Source organism: Pogoniulus pusillus, chromosome 7 (assembly GCF_015220805.1).
Source record: "Pogoniulus pusillus isolate bPogPus1 chromosome 7, bPogPus1.pri, whole genome shotgun sequence".
In the NCBI taxonomy this organism is placed as follows: domain Eukaryota; kingdom Metazoa; phylum Chordata; class Aves; order Piciformes; family Lybiidae; genus Pogoniulus; species Pogoniulus pusillus.
This window is the reverse complement of record NC_087270.1, coordinates 36,730,387-36,741,929: the sequence shown is the minus strand read 5'-3', so window position 1 is coordinate 36,741,929 and position 11,543 is coordinate 36,730,387. Positions and strand designations below refer to the sequence as shown.

The following is an 11,543-nucleotide window of genomic DNA, read 5'->3' as shown; positions in this document are numbered from 1 at the left end:
AGTGCAGCAGAGCATGCCTGTCCCTGATACATTCCTCCTCTGCTGTTCTTAAACACCTACTGACCTAAAATTGCCTTTTTTTGTTTCTTTTTTTTTTCTCCACACAAACCTCACCACATTTCTTATTAAATTTGACTCTGCCAACAGACTGTGGTTTGCCATCACACAGAAGATTCCTGGCAGCATGAGTTGCTACATCCAGCCAGCTGCTTGTGGGTCTGTCCTTAGTATACCTCTAGACACCCGATAAAAACCCTGTTCCTGAAATCTCCATCCCTGAGGTTCAAGGTAAAGCTTGTCTCACCTCTGCTACAGGCTGAGAGCATCTGCACATGAATCCTGTCAGCTGGGAAACAGCCTGGTGGAAAGCTGCAGCAGCTGCACCGTGTTAGCTGCACCGTGTTCACTTCCATGCCTGTGCTGCCCATTTTGGGTCACGTTCCCTGGAACTGGGCTTGTGAGGATCTGGAGGGATCCAAAAAGCTAATGTCTTGGCCCAGCTTTTCCAATATAATGCAGCATCTGAGAAGTCTGAACTGAAAGGTACAAGAGAGACAAAATGGTTTTAAGTGTTAAACTGGGAGAGGAAGGGAGATGCAGCAGTACCAGGGGAATAAGGAATGTCTGTTTAAAAGTGCAGTCAAAACACATTGCTATCATATACTTTGTCTACCCACCTATCTTAAATAAGAAAACAAGCAGAAAAGCTCCCATCCCATCCCAGGTCTGTGTGGTGACTTTCCAAAGTGTAAAGTCACCAGGAGGCCGAGATGGAGCTGGTCTTGCTCTGCACAGCTGGCTGACACCTGGCTGTGTGTGCACAGCCCCCCCCATGCAGACTCTGTATATGCACACCACAGCAGCAGGGCTTCCTCAATAGTGCAACTCTTCATGGAGTGAAAGCCCCCTCCGTGTGCTGACAGCAAGTATGGACAAAGCTTTGGGTGCCATGGTTTGGGTTTGTTTTCCCCAAGCCAGTCCACCAATAACTGATGCAGTATAAGAACGATCAGCTGCCTTTTCCGCTTGCAGATTTGTACTTTAAGAACTTGTTCATGTCTTTTTCTTTTCCCCACTTTGTTTCTTCCCCACCCCCCTCGCCAAGTCCCAGCAACAGATAATTGCTGTCAACATCTCCTATTTCTTCGTGGGATTCCTGCGACTGCTCGCTGGGCTAAGTGGAAGGGTGTGAATGGCACTTGAGACTCATCTGAGCCCAAACGGGCGCCACAGCAAAGGAGAGCAGGGGAGCGCACTGCCCCTCCTGCGCCGTGGAGCCACTGGCACCCTGTTTCTCAGCAGGGATTCTGTGTTCTCTCAGGCGGCTGTGGCCGGCACCCCCAGGGGCTGCAGATCTCCCAGTCTTTCACAAACAGACCTCTACGGAACGAGCAGCATGGGCTGCTCGCTGCCATGAATACCACCGGCAGGCGCAGCGATCTCTCTCTCAGCATCATCCTGCCACGCCGGGATCTGCACCCCCCTGTGCTGCCTGACCCGCGCTGCCCTCTGCAGTCTGTGCGCGTTATTAGGTAGCTGCTGCCCACAGAAGTTATCTCCAGGAGCCCATTTCTGAGGAGAATTCTAACGGCTGCAGAAGAAGATGACTCTCCTCTGCAGTGAGATTCTCAGCAAAATCCCTACAAAGCAAACCCCACATCTGCTTCCAGTGCGTTTCCTTCCAACCACTGGACTTCTGGTGTGTCGTTTCAATCCCCCATCAGATGCTCACAGAATAAACTAAGCCATTGAGTAAAGTTTCAGTGGCACAGCAAAACAGAGTAGCTCCCAATTTTGTTTTGGTTGAGTAGCCTCTGTACCAGTCCATCATCTCTTTGGCTCTAAAGGCAGCATTGCTTGTATAAAAGATCCACCTCAACTTTCCCATCTCACCACAGATTACTCCGTGTGGGTTACACAAGGCAAAAATGAACGACCATTAACAGAAACACGCACGCAGGACACAGGACTGAGCAAGGCTCTTCTATGTTCTACCTAAAGCTGCTCCAGAGAATCTCCCCAGCTCCACCTGCTGCCGAACCCCTGCGCCCCCGCAGCGGCGCAGCCCTTGAGTCCTCCTCTCCCTTCTCGTCCTCTTTTTTTTTTTCCCTTTTGTTTTCACCCCTGCTCAAACCCAACCAGCTCAACCCTTTTTTGAATACATCAAAAGTGTAAAACAAAGCCTCTATGAAGTACATACAGAATATATATACACACATATTGCCAAATATTGAAAATCCTTATGTAAAATATGACTTCTCTCTATTATCTGTGTAAAAATACATCTGAAAATGGTGTCAGCTGGAGGTTTCTGTACAGATACTCTACTACTTAAGTCCCTTTTACAACGGCAAAAGACAGACAAAAGTTTAGTTACCTTCTAAAGAGCGTCACAGGCCCATTGTCAAAGCAAGGGACACACGTGGCAAACAGCATTGGATTTCCTCTGTGTGAGAGCTCCTGTTTTTATTGCATTCAGGGAAAAGAAACAAAAACCCCAACAGTTCTCCTGCTAATAGAACTCTTCTCAGCCTTGCTGAGATGCTGCATTACCACCACCCCCTCCCCAATACCCTGTTTATCTACTTCATAAATCATCCTTTATCAATTCTCTTTTTGTTTGGTTGGTTGGTTGGTTCTTTTTTTTTTATAGATACTAAAATATATATTACTTAAAATATATTACTGTAAGCTCTTAAAATTGATCTTCAGTTATATCAAATGTATAGCATTAAAAAAAAAAAACAACAACTCAAAACAAAAACAACCTAGGTAACAAAGAAAATCCTGGATATCATCATCCTAGCATAGGTGGGAGCTGTCCTTGTGAGACCTGACCTCTGCAAGGGACACCCTCTTCGCTCACAAAGTTAACACCACAACCAGCCCGTGGGCTGAATGTGCTCCTCAATGCAGCAGAGGTGTCCTGGGAGTAGTCTTCTCCAACCCCACACAGCAATTAATCCATGCTAACTGAATTGTGCAAAAGCCATCCCTTCCCTCCCACTCCTGCTGCCACCCACATATTCAGATGTGGGATTTTGGATGTTCAACCAGTGCCAGCCCAGTCAGCCCTGACTGGGGAGAGCCCAGCAAACCTCCTCCACCAACCCCTGTAACTACAGAGCCACAGCCAGGAGTAGCTTCCAAACAGCTGAGCCTAAGCAAAACTCCCAAGTGAAACCAAAGAGTTTGTCCAGGCTTTGAGCACCTCTGGTGAGACATTCCAGTGAAGGAGCTGTTGGCCTTTCAATGGAAAACACCTCAGCCTGTTTCACTGCTGTGGTGGTTTGGGTGTTACCTGCCCCCCACACTTAAGAAAATTACCCTGACTATAATTCCTCTCACTAAAATATCCCAGCTAGACTCAAGCTAGCACAACTGCTCCAAGCCATGGTGCTCCAAGCACAGCCTGCCACCACAGTGGTGGCGACTTCTGCTCCAGCCCTACCATAAGCCTCTCACACCACTGCCACGATGAAGACTGAGCACCTCTGGAGAAGATGGAAAGATTCCTAGGTAGGGCTGGTGCTCCTCACCCTCCTGGTGGCCCACCACACTTGTGTGGTTCAAGTGACCCATAATATTGAGCCCCTCCCCAAAGAAGAGAAGCCCAAGTCCTGTTCCAAACCCACCCCTGCTTGCATGCCAGGTAGGATCCATCCCCAGGACGGGTGTGCAAGCTGCTCCTGTAGCAGCATGAACTTCACCCATCAGAAGTAACAACCTGAGGATACCTTCTTGCCTGCTAATGGCTTGACCAGCAACTTGCTGTCCCATGAGCTACTTCCTACCACTATAACAGCCACAACTCCACTGACCAGCACTGACTGTTGAATATTTTGGTCTTTCCTTTCAATTTAAGAAGGGCCAATCAAAACTCACACTACCAACCTGTCTCAAACCCTGCACTGACCTGTTCCTCTACAACTCAAACCTGGGAGGTTTTGTACTGGAAGGCTAAAATTCTCTGGATCAGACTGAGTACCTTCTTTTCACTGCAGGATGTGGCCTGAAGGGAAAAAATGAAAGCTGAGTGTATTTCCTTACTCCAGTTGGTTTTACTCCTATAAATATGGTTTGATGTTCAGCTCTGAAACCATCACCTCTAAGATTTTCTTTGCTACCAGCATTTACTATAGCGCTGTTGATTTACTACCCAGAGAACCAAGGTCTAGCACTTTATGCCGCAGCATACTCATAAATCCAGTGTGAAGCAGGTTTTACCACCTTGCTGGAAGGAACAGCAGGAAGGTGGGATGATAGGAAGAGTGGAGACTGCTGGGAGGAGCCTCAGTAGCAGGCAGCAGAAGGCTGATGCCACTTTCTATCCAGGCTGCAGGCTTTCCCCCTTCTAAAGTCCTTTGTGCCATAATCAGCACTGTACAACGTGCAAAGCTTTCAAGGTTTTACTTCACCCGAACTTAGAGCGATTATCACACTGAGCCCTGTCATTCCTAACGATTTCCTAACTAATTAATACCCTCTGGAGGCTGTTCCATCGAGCTGCACCTCATAGCTCAGAGCTTCTGTTAAAACCAAAGACATGCAGTTAAAAGAATTTATTTTCTTTAACAAAGAAATAGCAGAAAAGTAGCCCAAGAAAAGTGCTGAGCTGTTAAAATACAACTAAGGCACTGAACAGAGTTGTAAACTTCCAAATTGTGATGCAAGATGTCTACATTGTCCCCAACGAGCCTGGAGACACCAAGATCCTCGTGGTCAGTACACATCCCAGCCTGGGACAGCGATGGGCCAAGCAGGTGTGTTCCTGCAGGGCCATGCATGGAGCAGCAGCTTCCTGCTCTGCCAAAGCAGACGCTCAAGAGGTGCCTGTGGCACAGAAAACCAAACCCATGCACTACAGAGCTGTAAGACTCAAAAGGAGGAACCAGCTGAGACCACAGCAAGGGCTGGGGACTGCTCTAGAAGATGCCAAGAGAAGCAATGGAGCAGCCTGTCCAAGGGGCAGCTGTAGCAGGTTGAAAAGCCCACAGCCTGCTGCTCCCTCATCATCTTCCTAAGCACTCTTGTCAGGCTAGAAAAATTTCACTGGTGAAAGTAAAGGTGTGAACAGAATCAATCCAATTATGCCTGCAAAACCTCCCTGCTCTTATTTGGGGCAGTAAATTACTTTTCCAGTTTGTTTTGTAATGAGCAACAATCTCTAAAGTGGATTATTCTGGGAGACCTGCTTTGGAGAGGCCTGAGTGTCTGAGGATTGCACTGCTGTCACTTCTCTCACATCCAGAAAAATCTTGAGCTAATCAGAAGTGGACAGACTCTGATCTCAGTACTGGGCTCCCCAGGGCATGCAGCTTGAAACCATTTCACACCACAGCCTAGGCTGTAAAAAATGGGCAGGAATTCCTCTGAGAGCACTGGAGATAGAGGCTGGCAGCGATGGGCTGCTGTCCAGATCAGTGCTGATGGAGAAGACAAGCCAGGGAACCAGATTATCTCAGTTACAGCACCTGGGGGCACCACTGGAGAGGCCAGCCCATGTTTGGTGTTCAGCCACACACGCAGGGGGCAGAGAGAAGGTGCACAGACCAGGAGGTGTGTCTTGGGCTACAACCCCTCACCATGTGCAGCATGATGGAAAAATTGAAAGGAATTTTTGTGGGGGGCTTGAGATTTCAGGTGTAAATTAAAAAATGGGGTTTACTTCTAACACTTCAGTCCTCTCCTCCCTGGCTGTCAGAGCAGTGATATGCAGACAAGAAGAAGAAGTCACAGGTCACCAGTGAATTTAAGATGAGCCAAATGGAGACCAAGCCACAGCTCTGGTTAACTCACACCCATGAATCCTGCTCTGTAAGACACTGTGCTCTGCTGGGCAGGGAAGGAAACGTTTCTGCTATGATGGATGAAGTCTGTGACTCTCTTTTCTTCACGGTAACCAAACAAATCGTCACCTGCCCCTTGGTAAAACACACTGCTTCACAGGCAATCCTTCCTGAGCTCTGCCAGGTTCTGGGGTGAGGGAGAGGGCAAGGGAAAGCAGTAGCACAGTCAAAGGGAGAGGAGAAAGGCTGAGGACCCCCAGCTCACCAAACAGCTGTCCCACCTGTTCTGTTAATATTGCTTCATCTTAAAAAGGCCTTTGGATTAAAAGTGAATTCAGTGCTTTTCCATCAAAAAGATACATAGAGCTGTTCCCTGACCATGATGCAGTATGGCCCCCACCCACCCCCAACAGCAACGACATGGGACCGGAGGTGACTGGTGACTCCGAGACTCTGTTTCAGAAGAGAAACAATGGACAGACCGTGAATGTGATGTGGACGTGTGGTGAGCCACGGAAACGCAGCTCAGCCTGTGCTTCGTTAGCCAGCCTGGTACCTCGCATCCTCTCTGGGACAGCAGAGTGCCACTTGGCAGCTGCTTTCATTAACAAGTGAATGCACTTGTGAACACCCGAAGGGAGGATCAGTAGCACTCACTCTGTCCCACCACCAGCTACAAGTCCCACGCACCCTCTTCCAGTCTTCCCCAGCCCTCAACTGGGCAAAACCCAAGCTGAGTCCAGCCTGATTTGGTATTTTAAAACACAAAGAGCGGCCCCAGCGAGGCCCAGCAAGACACCTGCGTTCCTTTCCCTATGCTTAGCTAAGTATCTACATCGCTCCGAGAGGTTCTGGCTGCTGCAGGGGCTGGAATGAGCACAGTTAAGGGAACAGCAGGACTGAGGGTGACGCTGAGCGCGCTTCACTCCCATCATGTGCTGTGACAGTGGATGGTGATCGCGGATGGCACCTTCCAGCTCGCTCAAAACGCCTAAGAAAGCAGATTCCTGACAGTCCAGACATGAAATGTGGTTCAGCACATATTTGTGACCTCTGCTTTAAATGGTTCCTGGGGTCACTGAGAATCAAGGTTACCGAGTTGCTTTAGTGATTTAGAGTCCCGAATCCTACGGTCAGCACAGCTGCCTTTTACACCATTCACCACGAGCAGACCAAGACCCCCAAACCAGGCCACTGCAGCTGCCTCCTTGATGTGCAAATTAAAACTACCAGCCCATGCTGCACAACCCAGAATTCCTTCTGGAAGCGCCCTGATCATAAGGCCAAGGCACCAGCCTGAAAGCCTGGTGCTGTGGCCTCCCAGTTCTGAACAATCTGAGCCAAACTTCTGAGCAAGGCAGCGAACCCAGTCAGGGCTTTCCACTCCATTGCCAGCCACTACAAACGTTTAGCTGCTTGATTATCCACTTCTTCTCTCTGGCCAGAGAAGACTGACACCAGGCTAAGGTTTTTGCCAGGGGTTTGTTCCTCACCCCCATCTAGAGCAGAGCTCAGCAAATGTGCTGAAGAGCAGGAAGGGGTTAATGAAGCTGCATTACAAGTCAAACACTACCTCCTAAAAGATTGAAAAAATATTTTTAACCAAAATAATGTGAAGTATTTACATAATTCCTTAAGTGCAAACTCTTGTCACAATTCACGTAGTTGAGCTGAGTTTAGACTCACTGTACAAGAAGGTGCTCTTTCTGTAATGAAAGAAGAACTCTACTCTGTATTCCTGATTCTGTAACGTGTCTCTTGTGCAAGGCAGTAAATTTCCTGTTTCTTCCCAAGGTAATTCCTAAAGCAAAGCCATCCTCTTCCCCACTTCCCGTCCCGGTTACCGCACAACGAGGCAGGAGACACAGAGCTTAGAGGGGCCAATGCAATCGTCATGGCAGAAGGCACCGCAGCCCTTGCACATGATCATGGCTTTCAACCTGCAGTAACATTTGGAAGGGGAATCCTCCATGCTGCTGTCTTCAGCGAAGGCTTGAACGGGGATGGACTGACTGTGGTTGCCAGAGTTCATAGCTTGGCTGGTGGGAATGGTGGTGACAGTCACAGAGAAGGACATGACGTTCCCCATGCTACTGGACAACTGATTGCACTCAGACAGCCCAGTCATAAGAGTCCCTTGGTTCACGTCCGGGGAGGTGGAGACATTGATGGTGCCGCTGTAACTAGGCCCCATGAGCTGCGGGGCAGCGCTTCCAGACAGCTTTGGAGGGTGCGGAGGAGAGAGCCGCGGGGGCTGCTGCTGCCCAGAGTCCGAGGAGGGTGCAGAAGGACTGAAAAGCTCTGGACTGCCGTGCATTTTGCCCCTCATGGCGTGTGCCACCTGCTCTTGGGCGGCCTGAAGGAAGTCTCGAGCTAGCGCGGTCCCGTCAAAGGCCTGAACGTTCTCCTTGCTGGCGGCCGCTTGCTGCGGCGCGGCTGCTGCCGCCTTCGCGCCCCTCTGAGCAAGGGTGCCGTCATCTGGAGAGTTCCTGCTGTGTGATACCTGTTCTTTCTCACACTGAGCAGAAGCCTGCGAAGCCTGGGGCTCCTCTTTTACGCTGACAGCATCCTGTTCGTCACCAGTGCTCTCGTCATCCGCGTCCCCTTCCTCGCTGCTGCTGCTGCTGCCAAGGCCAGCTGCCTCCTCACATTCCCCACGTTCTGGTTTCAGAGCATCATCAGCAGGACTGTTCAGACACAGGCGGTTTTCAGGGTTCAAGGAGAAGCCTCTCCTCAAACTCTCTGAGCCACGACCATAGGTGGAAATATTGAGCAGGTAATGCCCAGACATAGCAGGCTTGGATGTCCTTCTGCCCATGAAGCCCAGCATAAATCTCTGGCTGTTGGAGCTGTTTTCTAACGGGAAGCCTGAGTGAGGGAGATTCAGCTGTGAAGGCTGAAGGACTGGCAACAAATTCTGCCTCTGGACTCTCTTGATAAGAGTCTGAAGAATCTGTTCTTGAGTTGTCTTGCTCAGTGCCTCGTGGCACTGCTGCTGCTGCTCAAGACTGGGCTCCTTTCCCGAGGGGAGTGGAAAGGTCCTTTGAACCTGAGGCAGAGGCCTGTTCTGGCAAAAGATCTTCCCCGTCTGTGGCGTGGGTAAGCTGGATTGTCTTTCAGCACCCTCAGCTCCAGTGCTGTTCCCTGCTACGCTTGTAGCACTGGACGCTGCTGCCACCCCTTTTTCTTCATGAGGAGCTAGCGAGACAGTTTTCATTGCTGCTTTGGTGAGAGGCTTCGGCAGGATTTGCTCCAGAGGGACGTTCTTGCCTTGAAGAAGTTGGGTGACCAAAGGGTTGTTAGCAGGAATACTGGAGCTTGGTTTTGGGAGGGCTGCACTTGAACTTGGATGAGTTTTAAGGCTAGGCACTGCTGATGAAGTGTGAGAGGGTGGGACGGATGTAGCAGAGGGGACCACACCTCCAGCCTGGCCTTCTGAGCTCATGGATGTTAGCAAAGACATTGGAGGGGAAGAAGATTTGCTTTTTGAAACATCTAAGCTGGTTCCTCCTAAGGCTGTAGGTGCTACCTTAGTTAGGTTTGTGCTGGGATCTGCTGTGGATACCGTGACACAGGCTGTTCCCTCCCTGACAGCTGGTGCCCCACAGGCCTGGCCTGGCCCTGCTGGAGCAGAAGGTGCTTTCTCTTGTTGGTCTTTGCTGCCAGCGTACTGGGAGCCTGGAGGCTGACTGGCAGTCGCACTGGGAGGGCTCTGCTTCAACCTGCTGCCTTTCTCTAGTGCCGCTGCCGCGGATGAGGAGGGGCTGGTGCCTGTATTGCTGGCCGGAGCTCTGGACTGCAGTGTGGGAGTCTGCTGTAGTTGTGCTCTAGAAGGATTGTGAGGTGGTGCCTGCTCTGTGGCCTGGTTCTCCATTTGGCTGTGGCTCCCTGGACAACGGGGAAGAAACCTTCTCGCACTTCCCCCGCTTCCAGTTCCTGCCAGTTCCAGTGCATTTCCTCCGGCTCCAGTTGCGTTGGTTCCAGCTGCTGTTGCATTACTTTTCTCTCCTCCACCTCCCGGTGGGGCCCCACCACCGCCCGGTCCAGGCCCCGGGACAGCTCCCCCACTGGAGGCGGCGGCGGCAGCGGCGGCGGCAGCGGCGGCTGCTGCGGCTCTCTGAGCCTTGGCTTGCTGGGCTTTTGCCTTGATGTCTGCCAGAGTTCTGGCTCCTGTTCTTCCTGGACTGGTAAGTGAGAGTGGGAAACGTACCCTGGGAGAGACCTGGCCCGCAGGAAATGGCATTGGGGAGATTCTGGAGACGGGAATCTGAAACAAGAGGAGGAGAAATGCGCAGCTGAGATACAGGAAACATTCAACCCACGTACTGAAGATCCTTAGAGTCTATAGTTGGGGCCTTAAAGAAACAGTTGTAGCTTTGGAGAAATCTCTTTGGAGAAATCCCTCATCTCCCTCACCCGAGGCCAATAAGAAAAGCCCTGTGTGATCTTTTGGTGTCAGACAGACCTTAGTGACTCGCCTGGAAGCTCAGCTCCCACAGCTGCAGACACAAGAGAACATGATACACCGCCACTCAAAGCCTTGTATCGAGCACACTCAGAAAAACCTGTGAGCTTCTTCTGGACTTCATGCTCCATCATTCTTTCAGCCTTCATCTGCTCGGAGTTTATACCCTTTTCAAGTGTGTGCCACTGTTCTGCCTTTCCTGGCACTGCTCTTCTACTCCTGTGCATTTACACGCCTGTCTCTGTACAAATAATGATCCTTCTGCTAAGTACCTGCTGTGTTTGAGCCCTTTCTTCTACAAAACCCTTTCCACTACCCTCATCCTTCCTGTTTACTTTCTTTCTAGGAGGTACATGATGAGAGCAGTGCACTCATGTCTACAGAATCCCAGCATGATGGAGTTGGATAGGACCTCTGGAAATCATCTAGTCCAACCCCTGTCATAAAGCAGGGTCACCCAGAGCAGGTTGCCCAGGATGGTGTCCAGACAGGTTTAGAATCTTGCCAGAGAAGGAGTTGGTATTTGTGTACTTCTTAGAATATAAGAGCCTTAGAAGAGAGCAGAATTTTTGGGACATACAGAAACACTTCTGCCCAACATCCCAAACCAGGGAGCTGAACTTTAACCAGAGAATATTCCAGTAAAAAAAGAACAGTCTCCATTCTACAGACACCAAACTTTGCTACTCATAGTCACAGATGACTGTAAAAAGGTGTTCCTGCGTTGGTTCACCTGTTTGACCTGGCCAGGCTGGAGAGATGGGTGGAAGGAAACCTCATGAAGTTCAAGAAGGGCATGTGTAGGATCCTTCACCTGGGGAGGAATAACCCCTTGCACCAGGTCAAGTTAGAGACTGACCTGTTGGAAAGCAGCTCTGTGGAGAAGGACCTGGCAGTGCTGGAGCACAAGTTCACCACCAGCCAGCCCATGGTCTCCTGGGGTGCATTTAAAACAGCTTGGCCAGCAGGTCGAGGGAGATTCTCTTCTCCTTCTACTCTGTCCTAGTGAGGTCTGGGTACACTTCTGGGCTCCCCATTTCAGGAGAGACAGGGAACTACCGGGAAGAGTTCAGCAGAGGCTACAAAGATGCTGAAGGGACTGGAGCATCTGTCTGACAAGGAGAGGCTGAGAGACCTGAGGCTGCTTAGCCTGTAGAAGAGAAAACTGAGAGGGGATCTTCTCAATAGTTAGAAATATTTGTGTCAAGAGGATGGGGCCAGACTCTTTTTAGTGGTGCCCAGCAACAGGAAGAGAGGCAACAGGCACAAACTGACACCCAGGAGGTTCC

The 11,543-nt window shown here is 50.3% G+C and overlaps 1 protein-coding gene across 2 annotated transcripts in view; it reads right to left on the bottom strand.

Moving 5' to 3' along the window:
• Window positions 1-3,222: 3,222 nt before the first annotated feature.
• ASXL2 (ASXL transcriptional regulator 2) overlaps window positions 3,223-11,543 on the bottom strand; it is a 108,670-nt gene continuing 100,349 nt past the window's right edge. For both annotated transcript variants that reach the window (XM_064146500.1, XM_064146501.1), the window contains one exon: window positions 3,223-10,056. In XM_064146500.1, coding sequence (XP_064002570.1) covers window positions 7,630-10,056 — 2,427 coding nt within the window. In that variant the 3' untranslated portion in view covers window positions 3,223-7,629. The remainder of the gene's footprint in view (window positions 10,057-11,543) is intronic.